The 15,755-nt window shown below is 42.1% G+C and overlaps 1 protein-coding gene across 2 annotated transcripts in view; it reads left to right on the plus strand.

The window, feature by feature from the left end:
• The window catches only part of Tubgcp5 (tubulin gamma complex associated protein 5), a 45,973-nt gene that overhangs the window by 15,056 nt on the left and 15,162 nt on the right, over positions 1-15,755 (plus strand). The window contains exons 2-12 of one of the 2 annotated variants that reach the window (XM_033761034.1): positions 1,771-1,824; positions 2,206-2,314; positions 3,973-4,069; positions 4,841-4,920; positions 5,332-5,467; positions 7,254-7,371; positions 8,183-8,272; positions 9,080-9,173; positions 9,646-9,892; positions 12,069-12,271; positions 13,854-13,969. In XM_033761034.1, the coding sequence (XP_033616925.1) occupies positions 1,771-1,824; positions 2,206-2,314; positions 3,973-4,069; positions 4,841-4,920; positions 5,332-5,467; positions 7,254-7,371; positions 8,183-8,272; positions 9,080-9,173; positions 9,646-9,892; positions 12,069-12,271; positions 13,854-13,969 (1,344 nt within the window). The remainder of the gene's footprint in view (positions 1-1,770; positions 1,825-2,205; positions 2,315-3,972; positions 4,070-4,840; positions 4,921-5,331; positions 5,468-7,253; positions 7,372-8,182; positions 8,273-9,079; positions 9,174-9,645; positions 9,893-12,068; positions 12,272-13,853; positions 13,970-15,755) is intronic. The other variant, XM_010612966.3, reaches the window with a different exon arrangement.

Below are 15,755 nucleotides of genomic sequence, written 5' to 3' on the forward strand. Positions count from 1 at the left end.
GCGTGCGGAACGACGGCGCTGGCGCTGGCGCTGTCAGAGCGAAGGGCGTGGGCCCGGGCTCCCCGCGCGGCCACTTTCCTGTCTGCTGTCAGCGGGGACGAGTGACCTAGCGCGGGCCTGCGCCGCACAGTCGCAGACACAGCCTCTCCGTAGCTAAATTCCCGTTAGGTGTATGGTGCACTCTGGGTGTTTAGGTGGAGTCCATCTCCCATCTTTCTTTTCGGAAAATGTAAGTTAGACACAATGATTGTATGATAATCATTACCCATAGCCGAATTATTACGAAAAGACTGCTAGTCAGTGTTAGTATTCTACCTGATTAGTTTCCATTAAAAAGTTTTTGTGTGCTGGGCATTGAAACCGGGGCCTCCTGCAGGCCAGTCTTGGTCTTCACTGTCCTACTATGCCACGCTTCTAGCTCAGTGAAAAGCTTCTTGAGTAGGGATATACTCTTCAGTCTGCCATGTCGATAGTGATCATAGACACAGTGTATGCTTGGTTTACAACGAGAATTGAGGGCATTCAGGTTCGATAACAGCATACCAAGTTTCTTGAAATAGTGAACTCAGTTCCTAATTATAATATATAAAAAATAGCAATGTTCAAAAAGCTTGCATAACACAAAAACTTAAATGCTGTAGTCCAAGTAATTTTTCATTTTTCATTTTTATATTTATTTATTTATTGAAGTACCAGGGATCAAACTCGGGACCTTACACTTGTGAGGCAGGCGGCGGAACCACCTAGTTAAATCCCTGGACACCCCCCATTTAGTAGTTTTAAAATCTAGAAATATATAAAATTACTTGGGGGCCGGAGATTTAGCTGTGGTTTCGCCGCCTGCCTCGAAAGCGTAAGGTCCAGAGTTTGATCCCTGGTAAAAATAAAATTTCTAAACGGTAGTAGGCAGATAGTAATTTTAGAGTTGGAAGAGACATGAGAAATTACTAATTCCTTTTATTTTTTTATTGTTATTTTTTGGTACTGGGGATCGAACTCGGGTCCTTGTACTTGCAAGGCAGACAGCAGCACTGTTGAGTTAAATCCCGGGCCCACTAACTCCTTTTAAAGATTGAGAGACTTAAATTATGCTAAGTAAAATGGTGCTGCACTCAACCATTTGATGGGATGAGTTAGATGCTTTGTTTTTGCTAACAACCCAGGGGTACTCTACCACTGATCTGTATCCCTAGCCTTTTTATACTTTATTTTGAGGTGGGATTTGACTAAACCGCCCACCCTGGCCTCATCTTGTGCCCCTACTGCCTCATGCAGGGTGCTGCTCATCAGAGACCACCAGGGCCCACCAGAAATTCAGGCTAATAAAAACCCTTTAGCATGGAACTATTTAACAGACACCCAGTAAGCTTCATCTTCTTGCTGTTTTTGCTCGGTTTTCTTTGGGTTTTATTTTCTGCATATATAAACATTACTCACAGAAGGGGTCCAAAAGCTTCCCTGAGCTTGTTCCTGGCATTAAAAACACTTAGGCCCACTGATGTAGAATGTGCCATGCTAGGCATAGGTACAGGGCCTTATGGGAAGACAAGCGAGCCGGAGGACAGGGTCGAGAGGTGCACTTGTGTCCTGAGAAGAGAATGCTATAGCAGTCTCTCAGACGTGGTGACTCGCTGCCTGCCTGGTGGTAAGAGGTAGTGGGAGAGAGGTGTGCACTGGAAAGGGATAGCAGAGCACATGCTTATGGGATATGGAGAGCTGTGAGACAAGTCTGCTCAGCTGTGTGACGGAATTGAATTTTATCTTTATTAGATTTCACCGTTTCTTGGATGTCAACAGCCACAAGATAGAAAAGACAATAGATGGGTAAGTCAGTTCGGTATGTAAGGGCGTAATCAGAAATAAGTGTTTTTTTTGTTTGTTTGTTTGTTTGTTTTTCTGGTACTGGGGATTGAACTCGGCACCTTGTTCTTGCAAAGCAGGCAGTGGCACCACTAAGCTAAACCCCAGGCCCAAGTGTATTTTCTTAAAGTTTTTCTTTTTCGTCTTTTGAGACAGGGTCTCACTTATATAGTTGAGACTGACCTGGAACTCACTATGTAGCCCAGGCTGGTCTCAAACTCACAGTGATCCTCCTGCCTCAGCCTCCCAAGTGCTGGGATTACAGATGTGCGCCACCACGCCTGGCTTAAAGATGTTTTTATTCTCATAGCTTTCTAACTATCAACTTTTTTTTTTGTATTTTAGAATTTATGAAAAATTCATCATTCATTCTGATCTCAGCAAAGCCGCCAGTTGGAAGAAATTAACTGAGGAATTTCTGAATGCATCACTGCCCAGCATAGAGGACATAAAGGTATGCCTTCAATTTTGCGACCTTCGTGTATTGTATGGTCTCTAATCTGACTGTTGTCAGCTTGCCTCTGTTAGTGTTTAATACTCACCCTCTTTTAGTGTTGCCCACTGGCTAGCGCAGGGTCTCCTGGAATTACTGCAGTACTGCCATCAAACTGAGTGCTCCAGATTTGTTACAAGACATCATGTTCTTGTTTACATACTATCTTCTTACTGAAATCTACTGTCCCTAGAGAGATCAAACTTGAACAAACAAATACACTGTAGGCAATGAAAACGTCAACATACAAAAACATGACTTTTCATTAAATAGAAAGGAGTGATATATGAGAATCTGTAAATTATAACTAAAAAGTAGTGAGACTTGAAAATTACTGGCAATTGGTTTCTAGTAGTCAAAACTTAAGTTTATGAAAAAAACTCCTTCTCGGGGCCAGGGGTGTAGCTCAGTGGCACTGCACCTGCCTGGCAAAGGCAAAGTCCCGAGTTTGATCCTTGGTACCACCAAAAAAAAAAAAAAAATCACTATTATTCTGTAAAATAAATGCCCCCTAGTACTGAGATAATATTTTTCACTTTCAACTGTATATATTCAGTATTTGTACTGAATGCAAATATATATAATCTTTTTTTTTTTTTTGGTACCAGGGATCAAACTCGGGATCTTGCCCTTGCAAAGTAGGTGACAGAACCACTGAGCTAAATCAATCCCTGGCCCTGTATATAATCTTTGTAGAAGTTATTTTAGCATTCTTCAGAATTCTAAATGCAAATATTCTTTGGCTTGGTATTTCATTTACATTGGACCCTTGATTTATGAACTCATTGTATTCTCGAGGGCTGGTTGTAACTCAAGTTGGCCAGTTGAAGGCTCAGGCTCCTTCTACACAGCCTTCAATGTCTCTCTCCCATACACAGGCAGATCTCAGTCCCTAGACAAACAATAAACTGTGATTTCTCAGCCCACACAGGAAAGGGTGTTGTAATGTTCCTTCCAGAACTCTTTTAAGGGTGAAGTTTGTGTCTGAGACAATCTGAAAGTACAAGTGGCCAGCATTCAGGTCAAAACTCAAGACTTTGCTTTGAAGTTAAACTAGAATTCTGGTCGTAACCCATGTTTTTGATATGTCAGGCTGGTTGTAACTTGAAGGTCTACTGTATTAGGAATTTATCAAACAGAGAAACTGTCATGATACAACCTTAGTTTGTGATAGCAAAACATTGGAAAAAATTAAATCTTCTAATAGGAAACTAGTTAAGTAAAATATATCTGTGTTAAACCACGGGGCATGTTAAACTTCATGATGCATATTGCCACAGGAGAATTTTTTTTTTTTTTTTTTGTACCAGCCATCCAGCTCAGGACCTTGAGCTTGTGAGGCAGGCTTGGTGCCACTGAGCTAACTCCCCAGCCCAATAATCCATCTTTAAATAATTATATCATACTCTAAAATATTATAGTTGTTTGGGGAATAAAAACTGTCTTCCAGTTAGGTATCTTGTTAGAAATACAGAGCTCAAACACTTGAACAATGAAAAACAAAGAAACAAACAAAAAATGGGGACATAGCTGTCATAAGGTTCTCTTTCATTACTTAATCTAGTTTAGAAAGTACTTGCAACCTCAGTGATTCATATTCTTCATTTTTTGTTTTAAAGACAGATGCACATTATTCTATTCTGTCACTCCTTCTGTGTCTTTCTGATTCTCCTTCAAACAGCAATTATGAGGAAACACCAAGAGATAAAGAAGTGGGTATGTTACCAGTTTTGCGTATGTAAAATTGTAGTATTACTTAATTACTGATGTTGAGATTTAATTAAAAGTAAAAATCTATGAAATTTAAGCACTTCTGTTGTTTTGGATGCCATTACAAAATTTCATTTAAAATAACACGAGTTTGCAAGTTTACTTGTCCCTGCCGGCTTGTACCCGTGATGTAAGCATAACTGTGCCATGCTGCCCGATGGGACGGTCACACGTGTACCAGTGGTTTGGAGCAGTCTGGCAGCAAGGCATGACTTACGGGCCTGTCGTGGTCATGTTAAACAACCTTCATTACATAACGATAAAAACTGCTTTTTATTTTTTTTTTCAGCTTTAATTGAGTTTATTGGTACATTTTAGGTATACAGTATAGTTACATTCATTGTGGGGATCTTGTACCTCTACATGACAAGTCTTGGTTCTCATTTTTTTCCCCTTGTCCCTGCCCTCCCTTCACCCCCTCCTCCCCTCCCCATTTTTTCTTTTTTGGTACCAGGGATTGAACTTGGGTCCTTGCGCTTGCAAGGCAGGTCACCGAACCACTGAGCTCAATCCCTGGCCCAAAACTGCTTTTTAGAGTGAATTAAAGTGTAACATCTCTAGAATATTGAACTTTCAAATGTTTTGATATTTTAAACTTTTTTTCCCTGAGTATATTTTACTTTGAGTTTTGTGTAGAATTTTTTCCTGTAGTTTTGGGATTTTTTTTCCCCCACATATTTATGATAAAGCTAATGAGGTTCTCCTGTTATGTTTTAGAAAAAGAAGATGATTTTGACTGGGGAAAATACTTGATGGAAGGTGAAGAAATTGACCTTGGTCCAAATATAGACACACCAGTAAGTGGGAGTGGTTATGTTATTGAAAATATAAATACATGCCTGGATGCTGTAGATTATTTTAATGGGCCCTTCTTCCCTAGAACATTCTCCCTAAAACAGGAATGCTCTTTCCTAAGCTAGAATAGTTTACTGTGGAAGACTTACTAAGACTACTAGGAAGTTGAATGGGGTCAACACAAGTATCCCTTAAACAGAGATGGTCTTGGGAATATTAGGACCCAAAATCATCTCATTCCCGTAATAGGTACTTTCACGAGATGTAAGGAAAAATTTCATTTGGCTTTTACTTTTCTGTGTGTGTTGCCTCAAGTTTTTGCTTTTCTTCTTAAACTGTCTTTAATTTTTAAACCTAAACAGCTCTAATCATTATACTCTCTAAGAGCAAACTGTGTTTCCTTTGTAAATCAGAACTGGTCTGAAGACAGTGAAGATGAAGACGCTCAACAGCCCTTAAGCAGAGAGGACTCCGGGATCCAGGTGGACAGGACCCCACTAGAAGAACAAGATCAGAACAGAAAACTGGGCCTGCACGTCAGCTGGAAAGGTCTGTGGGGTGCAGTCAGATGTGTTTTCTCCCAAGAGTGCCCTGAAAGAAGGGCAGGTCTGAGACCTGTTCCATTGTTTAGGATAGCAGCATGGTAAATTCCCTTGATTGAGCTGAAATTTTGATTGGGATTTCAGTGAACTTATACATTTAACTTGAGGAGTATTGGGCCGGGGATTTAACTCAGTGGTTCTGCTGCCTGCCTTGCAAGCACAAGAACCGGAGTTCGATCATCAGTACCCACCCACCCCCCCAAAAAAAGAAAAAGAAACTGAATCTAACTTGAGTATTGATATCCTTATCACAATGAAATCTACACTTCCTCCACTTCTCTTTATCTTTTACTAGATTTTGGAAATTTTCTTTTTGAAGAGCTCAAGTAGTCAGGCGCAATGGTCTGTGTCCATAATTCCAGCAATCTGCGAGGCTGAGGCAAAAGGATCACAACTTTGAGCCCAGCCCAGGCAATTTAGTAACTTAGCAAGACCTTGTCTCCCAAAAGAAGTCTAAAAAGGGGGGTCTTCAAGGAGCATCTGTTAATTTCTACATGTTATAGTTTTTACTGTTATGGATGAAATAGGGTAAGCCTCAGCAGTGGGAGGGCCCTGGACTGGTCTTATCCCAAGAGGGCTGCCCCTGAACTCCCTCCGCTAATTGTGATGGTTATTTGTTACCAGTTTTGAGTAGGTGGCCTTTATCAAATTAAGACAATTTTCTTATATTCATTTTTTTCTAGAACTCTAATGTAAATCAGTGTTGAACTTTATCAAATGCTATTCTTTTCAGAGAGGTAATTTTGCAATTTTTCTTTATCCTGTTAACTACGTTAATAAATTCTCTGATATTCAGTCATCTTTGAATCTCTGAGCTAAACTTCTTTGATCATTCTGTTTTTAGTACATTATTAGATTGGGTTTACTTTTTTTTCATTATTACATGTTTACCATACATAATGATTACTTTCATTGTGGGGAGTTGGTACTACATGTCTTAATTTTTTTATTCCCCCTCCATTGGCTACTTTTTTTTTTTTGGTGGTACTGGGGATCAAACTCAGAGCCTTGCACTTGCAAGTCAAGCAGCAAAACCACTGAGCTAAATCCCCAGCCCTGGCTACTTTTTAATGTAGGGTTTTTCATCTTTATTCTTGATTAATTACTTATCACATCTTTATCTGATTTTACCACCACAGATACAGTAGCCTTATAAAATGTCAGCTTTTCCTTTTTTCTGGAACAACATATATAAAATCCGGATTATCTTATCCTTGCAAAGGTTTTGGGATGGGGGTGGTTAGCAAGGTCTTTGGTTACTATTTTGGTTTGAATAGTTATTGAATTGTTCAGATGTACCATTTGTATTGTTTATTCAAAATTCATTTTAAATTGAGCAATTGCTTTTAATTAAATATTGTGTATGTCTTTATATATGCCCCCCTTTGTTTGTTTGTTTTGTTTTGTTTTGTTTTTTGAGACAGGGTCTCACTATATTGTTGAGACTGACCTGGAACTCACTATGTAGCCCAGGCTGGTCTCGAACACACATCCTGCCTCAGCCTCCCGATTGCTGGGATTACAGGTGTGTGCCACCACACCCTGCCTATATATGCCTTTTAAGTGAAAAACTGTATATGCCTTTAGATGAGTAACTCTTAAGTATGACTCCTGAGTATGTTAAGTAGCTATGAAGAGCCATGTTCAGCTGTACATTTGTGTGAAGGTAGAAGTCCAGGCCCTGTATCTTTTTGCTAGCTGTCATAGCTCAGACCCGTTAATTTTCCTCCCAGAAGATGAGCCCGACAGCCGGAGCTGGCTGGAGCAGCATGTGGTCCGTCTGTACTGGACATCCAGATCCTCCAGGAGTCCACACAGTTTGCATTTGCACTCCAACCTAGCTGCTGTCTGGTGAGAAGCTAACTTTTTATTTAGTGTAATGATGGAAGAATCTTTGACGTTTCAATATTTGCCTTTGATTTGTGATTTAAATCAAGTACTTCCTGAAATTTAAACTTGTTTGGTATTGTTGATTTTTTTGGTACCTGGGATCAAACTCAGGACCTTATGCTTGCAAGGCAGGCGCTGGAACCACTGGGCTAAATCCCCGGTCCTGGTATTGTTGATTTTAAACAACTGTAAATGTACACTTTTTAACTACTAAAATCATGAAATTATTATCTGAGGGCCAGGGATTTAGCTGAGTGGCACTGCACCTGCCTCACAAGTGCAAGGTCCTCAAATTATAATTTGATTATACTCTGTTTTGATTTTTTATTGTTATTTTCAATGTGAATGAATTGGTATATATTAGGCCACTCTTTCTGTTTTAGTGAAGTTATTACAATATACTGTTTTATTTTTTGTTTGTTTTGTTTTTCTGGGTAGTGGGGATCGAACTCAGATCCTTGCACTTGAAAGGCAAGCAGCGGAACCACTGAGCTAAATCCCTGGCTACAGTGCACTGTTTTAAAACAGCACATTACATAGTTTTAAACTTTTGCCTAAATAAACAGTAAACCTTACGATTGGAGTTGCTTGAAAAAATACTTCACTGAGACAATTCAATGCATGTGTGGAAAGTGAACATGGAGGCTGTTTAGTAAAGTGTGAGAGTTAAGGCATTCGTTGCCTTCTTGCTGATTACTTGTTAGGTTAGCACAGGGTCACCTGTGTTCGTGGCCCACTTTCCTGCTGACCTTTGATGTTTGCTGTCTCCTAGGGACCAACACCTGTACAGCAGTGACCCATTGTACGTTCCGGACGACAGGGTTGTGGTCACTGAGACCCAGGTTATCCGGGAGACTCTGTGGTAAGACCGAGCGAGAATCTAACTGACAGTCGGCAAGGCTTTAGGAGTGAGAAGTGGAACTGCTTTTGTAACGTGTTCAAGGGTCCTCCACATGCAAATAGTGTAGTGGTTAGGGTGAAGTTCAGACTTCAGGTTGGACTGTGCAGATTGGGAGACTTTTTTATATATTCACTTCTTTCCGTTTTAAGTAATTTGGTTTATGATTTTATTGAATTACACCATCACCTTTTTAATGTCTGAGTTCACAGCAAGCTTTGATGCTGGCTGTTTTTACCAGATGGTTCATCCATAAGAATCATCGTGCCAGAGCCTGAGGCTGAGGAAATACAGCATGCAGCCCAGGTCCTGGTGTTCTTGTCCTAATGTGGTGTCTTAGACCGTCTTCATGGGTCCTTGCATATGTGGGGGAGGGGCTTCTACAGCTTGCTTAAGACTTCTCTATGAGATGTACTGAAATATCTTGAGTCTGAAGGTAATCGGATAAAAAGATGACTGTCTTCTATTTTCTTGCCATCTGACCCTTTGGTCGCCTCTTCTGAAGCTTTAATAAAAATTTCTTAGGGGCCCAGGGATTTAGCTTAGTGACACCGTGCCTGCCTCCCAAGTGCAAGGTCCTGAGTTCAATTCCTGGTGCAAAAAAATTTTTTTTTGGTACCAGGGATGGAACTTGGGTCTTTGTACTTGGGAGGCAGGTGGCGGAACCACTGAGCCAAATCCCCAGCAAAATGTTTTGTTTCTCAGGTGTACTGTAGTAAATATATTTTCTAGATTTAACATATACTCATGTCTTTTTTTTTATCATTTCAGGTTACTTTCAGGGGTAAAAAAGCTCTTTATATTTCAATTGATAGATGGGAAGGTGACTGTGAGAAACAATATTATAGTAACTCATTTGACACATGTAAGTTATTTGTATTATTGTAATTTAAAAATTAAATACTAGAGTTTGTATAAATGTGGCAATACAACTTTATAATATTTTACAGTACTAAAATTAAAAATTAACTTCTAAATATATTTAAGATCCAAAAGGCAGAATTATGTTTTGTGTCTTTATAGTACGTAGATAGTTCTTTAATATTGTTTATGGCATGTTTCACTTTAATCTGCATTCTCTGCCTTTTTATTCTTTCATCTTGCATTGGGAAAGCTATGTACTATAAATTTTTTGCCTATAATCTATGTCTGTAAAAACTAGAAGCCACAATTCTATATTGCATAAAAATTAATGCTTGCTTTCCCTTTGGATATGAAACTAAATGTCTGGTATATTGTCTTTGGTTAGACATAGAGCAGTGTGCTGACGGAGGCAGTAGCCTGTGAATGTTCACAGAAGGCTGACTCTCCATAACTGTGGTTTCCTTTTGTCACAGAGCTGCTTACGATCTGTGCTGGAGCAAATAGCGGCCTATGGCCAGGCTGTGTTCCGGCTCCAGGAGTTCATCGATGAGGTCATGGGACACAACTCCGAAAGCCTGATGCCTGGAAACAGCTCCACTCCTAAGAGGTCAGCTGAGGCCCCCTTTAGAACCTACCAGGCTTTCATGTGGGCCCTGTACAAATACTTCATCAGCTTTAAGGAGGAACTTACAGAAATCGAGAAATGCATCATCAATAACGGTATGTAAATGCTCTTTTACTCACAAGACACACAGATCATATTTTGATAGGAGGCTTGAAAATTACATGGCAAATAAGTAATTCTTATGGGTCCATTCATTTTTTTACAGTTCTTTTAAATTTATATTTGTAAGGGCTGGAGATGTAGCTCAGTGGTGCCACACCTGCCTGGCAATTGCAAAGTCTTGAATTACATCCTTGGTACAAAACAAAACACACACACACACACACACACACACACGCTTGTTATGTTGCAGAAAGCTGGGCATGGTGGTATGTGCCTGTAATCCCAGCACTTGGGAGGCTGAAGCAGGATTACTGTGCGTTTAAATTCAAGGCCAGGCTGAACCACATAGCAAGACGCTGTGTCAAACAAATTCAAGAAGTGCTACAGGAGTCACAGTGGAAATTCCTCCTCCTGCCCCAGAGCCCTGGCCAGTGAGTTCCACTCCCCATACGCAGCCAGTGCTTGGCTCCTTGTGCATGCTCAGGAGTCATGGGGACACAGTCAGGCCAAACATGGACAGATGCATGTGCTTGGAGGTTACTGCACTCCTTTCTTCACGTTGTCTTCTCTCTCTCTTTTTTTTTTTTTGCGACAGGGTCTCACTGTGTAGTTGAGACTGACCTGGAACTCACTGTGTAGCCCAGGCTGGTCTTGAACTCACAGCGATCCTCCTGCCTCAGCCTCCTGAGTACTGGGATTATAGGTGTGCGCCACCATGCCCAGTGCTTCATTTAAATTTTGAGAATTCTACCATGCAAGTACACAAAAGCCTCTGTTCCTTCCCCAGGGTTTTTCACTGGACGTCTGTAGGTAGTCATTTCCTTCTTACATTTTCCCATTCTTTTGTTGAAATGATGCCAAGGTACACATTTCAGTCATGGTGTGCGTGTAGCCCGTTAGCTACGGGTCAAGCGCCTTCAGATGGAATTGCTAGGTCACAGAATATGTGATGGTTTATGTGATTTGGCTAGATTTTGCCGCATTGCTCTTCAGCAAGGTGCAGATTAATTCATTTGTACTCTTGGAGGCAAGCAGTGTGTGTGAATACTTTTTTCATATGTTTGCCAGCAGTGTAGCAACTTGTTGATCACCGATATGACAAGGATAAAATGGTGAACTAGTGTATTTTTTACCCTGCTTTTACTCTCAAGTACTGCAAAGAGTAGCACGGAGGTCCTGTGTTGCCATCACCCTGTGTCCCACAGTGGTGCAGCCTGGCACAAGGGCAGTGCAGGACCCGCACTGGGACACTGACTGCACACCTAGCATGGGCTTCACCCACTTCGCTTGCTTTGGGCAGGGGACCTAGCATCTTCATGCAGGTCCATAAACCACTTCCTGTCCGGAGCGAGGAATGATGCCATCACCACACAGGATCTCGCTTGAGCCACTAAGCAGGGGGGCCATGGCAGTGAGGTTTTATTTTACCTTGTGTAATGTTTAATGTGCATTCTTTTATTATAAGTGTGGTTCAGTGTCTCTCTGTATGTTTAAGAATCATTTGTCTGCTGGGGGTGGTGGTGCACGCCTGTAATCCCAGCACTTGGGATGCTGAGGCAGGAGGATCGCTGTGAGTTCAAGACCAGCCTGGGCTACATAGTGAGTTCCAGGTCAGTCTCAACTACAAAGTGAGACCCTGTCTCAAACCGCCCCCCCTCAAAAAATCATTTATCTTAGCCGGGAGTCGTGGTGCACACCTGTAATCCCAGCACTTGGGAGGCTGAAACAGGAGGGTTGCAGTGAGTTTGAGACCAGCCTGGGCTACATAGTGAGTTCCAGGTCAGTCTCAACTACATAGTGATAGTGAGACCCTGTCTCAAAAAACCAAAAAAAAAAAAAAGAATCATTTGTCTTTTCTTTTTGGTGAAATGTCAGTTCTTTTCTGCTGAGTTGTCTTTGTCTCCCCAGCTTGCAAGGTTCTGTCTTCCTTGGGGAAATGAACTCCTTGTAGTGTGAAATTATTATTATTTTTTTTGGTACCAGGGATGGAACTCAGGACCTTGTGCTTTTGAGGCAGGCGGCAGCTCCACTGAGCTAAGTCCCGGCCCTTTAGTAAAATTGAAACCACTCTGAGTCTTGCCATGCCACTTAATGAGCATTGTCTGTATTCATTTCACACTTGGCCTCCGGTGCTTTTCTTTGCTGTTGAGTGTGATGTGTTGCTCACAGATACCACAATAACACTTGCAATAGTGGTGGACAAGCTGTCACCTCGACTGGCTCAGCTCAGTGTTTTGCACAAAGTGTTCAGTACTGGCGTCGCAGAGGTCCCACCTGACACTCGGAACGTCGTGCGGGCGTCTCACCTGCTCAACACCCTGTACAAGGCCATTCTGGAGTATGACAATGTTGGAGAAGCCTCTGAGCAAACTGTAAGTAAGACCCTGCCCGGTCTACTGTGCCCAGTGCAGGAGTGGACTCAGCCTGCCACAGGTGTCTGTTGAGTAGTGCTCAAGTCCTCTAGTGTCAGGCAGTCGTCAAGAGATTTAAAGTTAGCTTCCACAGTCGAGGATGTGGGAAGCTGGCTTCTTATCTGTACTCGCCAAGATACCCAGGAGGGTGTGAAGTGTGCCTACTGAGTTTTATGTGGGTACTTGTCACCCTGTTTTATTTTAAAAACCCACAAGTCTATGATATGACACAGTAATACCTTGGTTCACGAGTGCGTCTGTTCTCGAACAGTTCATTTCACAGACAGAAGCATTTGGCAGAATTTTGCTGCCATTCTTGAATTCAGCATCAGGTGACAAATACGACTGAGACCATCTTCCCTGCATGAACATGAACCTGGCCAGCTTCCCCGAACTGTAGAACGAATTAAGTTAATGAACCGAGGTACCACTGTACTGAAGTAGTCACATTGGGAGAAACAGTAGGAAGGTGACTGACTACTAGGGCAGGGGAACGGGGAGTTGGCTAATGGGTGTACCGTTTCAGTGTTACATCATGAAAACGTTTGGGGCCCTACTTCACACCAGTGTGAATGTGTTCAGTAACATGGAACATACCCATAAATGGTTAAGATGGTACATTTTATGTTAAAAATCTTTAACCAGTTTTTAAGTTAAAAATCTAACTAGAGACTGTTACCTAGTTTGGGCATGTGCTTCCATTAGTTACTGTAACTTTCTTTTTCTCTCACGTTAGTATTGTAGTTCAGTGTAACAGATTGGTTTTCCTCTATGCGGGTTTTCCCCTACTGCATGGATCACTTTGTCATTCATATTCTCATTCATTCATATCCCCCCTGCCCCTGGTGTTTTGAGACAGGGTCTCACTGTGTGGCTGACTTTGAACTCACTGTGTAGCCCAGACTGGCCTTGATCTCTCGGTGATCCTCCTACCTCAACCTCCCAAGAGCTGAGATTACAGGCGGATTACTGGCATGTGCCATCGTGCCTGCCTACTTCTTCATTCTTTTTTTTTTTTACTTTAAAGAAAAAGTGTATTGAAACTCTGAAAAACAACTCCTAAAAGATTGACTTTTCTAGAAAACTGTAGCTATATAATGCATTGTGTTTATCATGTTAAATCTGCATTAACTTCCTCATTTTCTTTTTTTTGGTACCGGGGATCAACCTCAGGTCCTTGCACTTTCCGGGCAGGAGGCCAAACCACTGAGCTAAATCCCTGGCCAACTTCCTCATTCTTAATGGACGTTTGACTTGTGGTCCTGTGGGGACAGCGCAGCCACACCCAGGTTATCCCTGCTGTCCCCATGTGATTTTCACTTTGGGAGGGCCCTAGCATGAGTGGCAAACAGCATAATCATCCCGTCTGTAAACCTTTCGTGAGGATTCTGTCCTGTGTGTTTTAGGGATTTTAATTTCTTTGTTTTTTAAAAAATGGAAAACCAGTTACCTTTTAGTCATTTTCAAATGCTTAGACCTTGTATCTGACTAGTGGCAAGAGCTCTGAGCACTGCCCTAAACAGCGGCCACACTCTGTCTCCAGGTGTCTCTGCTGTTCTCTCTCTGGGTAGAGACGGTGCGGCCCTACCTGCAGACTGTGGACGAGTGGATCGTGCATGGGCACCTGTGGGACAGTGCCAAGGAGTTCATCATACAGAGGTGCGGCCTTACTGAATGCTTTGTCTGTTCCTCCTGCTGCTGGGGCGGGGCAGTTCGAAGGCCACTTGTCCTGTTGCTGCTTTATACAGAGGGTCAGGTACCAGTCATTTAAAAGAATGTGTGAGCCAGGTGTGCTGGTGACACCTACGATCTCAGCACCCTGGGAGGCTAAGGCAGGAGGATCACAAGTCTGAACCCTGCCTGGGCAACTTAGTGACTTATCAAGGCCCTGCCTCAAAAATAAGAAAATAAATAAATTATATAAATTTTTTTTATTAAGTTTGTTGGTACATTTTAGGTATACACTAGTGACATTCATCATTAGGAACTTGTAACTTTACATGATGTATCTCGGCTCTTATTTTTTCCCCCAAAATAAATAAATAATATATATTTTAAAAGGGCTGGGGCCAGGGATTTAGCTCAGTGGTTCCGCCACCTGCCTCGCAAGTGCAAGGTCAAGTTCCGTTCCCAGTACTGGGGACATGTTCAGTTTTATCAGTTCACAGCTTTTCACAGCATACACACCCCCTCAAGCCTTGCACGCACTAGGTGGGCGCTTTGCCATTGAGCAACTTCCCCAGCCCCCGCTTTCTCTTTAGTTTGTTGTTGTTTGGTGGGGTGTGGTTTTGCTTGTTTGGGTTTTTCAGTCTTTTGGTTTTTGTTTTTGGGTTTTTTTGCAACAAAGTCTTACGATGTAGTTGATGCTGACTTTTAGCTGCCTGTGTAGCTAGTTTAGCTGATCTTGATCTTACCATAATCTGCCTCAGGGCTGGGATTACAGGCATGTGCCACCACACCTGGCTGTTTTAAAATTTTGAGACAGGTTTTTCACTAAATTGCCCATGTTGGCCTCAAACTTGTGACCCTCCTGCCTCAGCCTCCAGAGTAGTTTAAGATTACAGCATGAGCCACTGTGCCTAGTGTAAATTATATTTTTGAATGATTTTGAAATGCAGTTGCTTTCCACAAAATAAATCTAGATGATAGCGGATGATCTCATACATTCCCAAGGGAAATTATCAGTAAGATTAAAGATATGAAAATATTACAGGATATGCTTCTAATATGTTTATTTCTTGCAATAAACTAATTTTTATCTCCAGCATAATGTTTAATAAAGCAAGGGAATCTTAAGCCATTTCTGATGATTCACCTTCAGTCAGTTTTCCTGTGTAGAATCATATAAATGCAGTCCACAGTTACTTGCACTCTTAACTCAGTTTTCAGGTGCATAGCCTGTGTCGTTCCCACTGGTGAGTCCCCCAAACTCACTGCGAGAGCCCCGGTGTCCGCAGAGCCTGGAAAGGCAGCACGGGCTACACTGGGTACCTGTGTGGACTGGCCTTCCTCCAATTGGGTCTGTTTTACGATTGAGCCCTGGCCTTCACACAGCTACATCCCGGATTCTTGATTGATTGATTGACTATTAATTTATTCATTTGTGATACAGGACTTGCTGAGTTGTCCTTGCTGGGTGTGAACTTGTGTTCCTTCTGCCTCAGCCTCCCAGAGAGCTAGCATCACAGGTTTACGCTACCACGCTCAGCTCAACTAGTCTTACTCCTGTCTTAGCACTCTGAGGTGAGAAGTTTTGGAAGTGTACAGTGTTCTGACTGCTGAGGTGATGTGCACCTAGGTTTCCTTGTGAAAGCAGGCCAGGTGGGGACCCACGAGGGCTCAGGGCAGGGCTCATGCTTGGCACATGCAAGGCCTGCATCCAGTGGCCAGGACCAAAAGGAGGAAGGTAGAGAAGTCTGGAATCGCTTTCACAGCAGACAGTGAG

This window comes from Fukomys damarensis, unplaced genomic scaffold, assembly GCF_012274545.1.
Source record: "Fukomys damarensis isolate Sample0158 unplaced genomic scaffold, DMR_v1.0_HiC HiC_scaffold_7, whole genome shotgun sequence".
In the NCBI taxonomy this organism is placed as follows: Eukaryota; Metazoa; Chordata; class Mammalia; order Rodentia; family Bathyergidae; genus Fukomys; species Fukomys damarensis.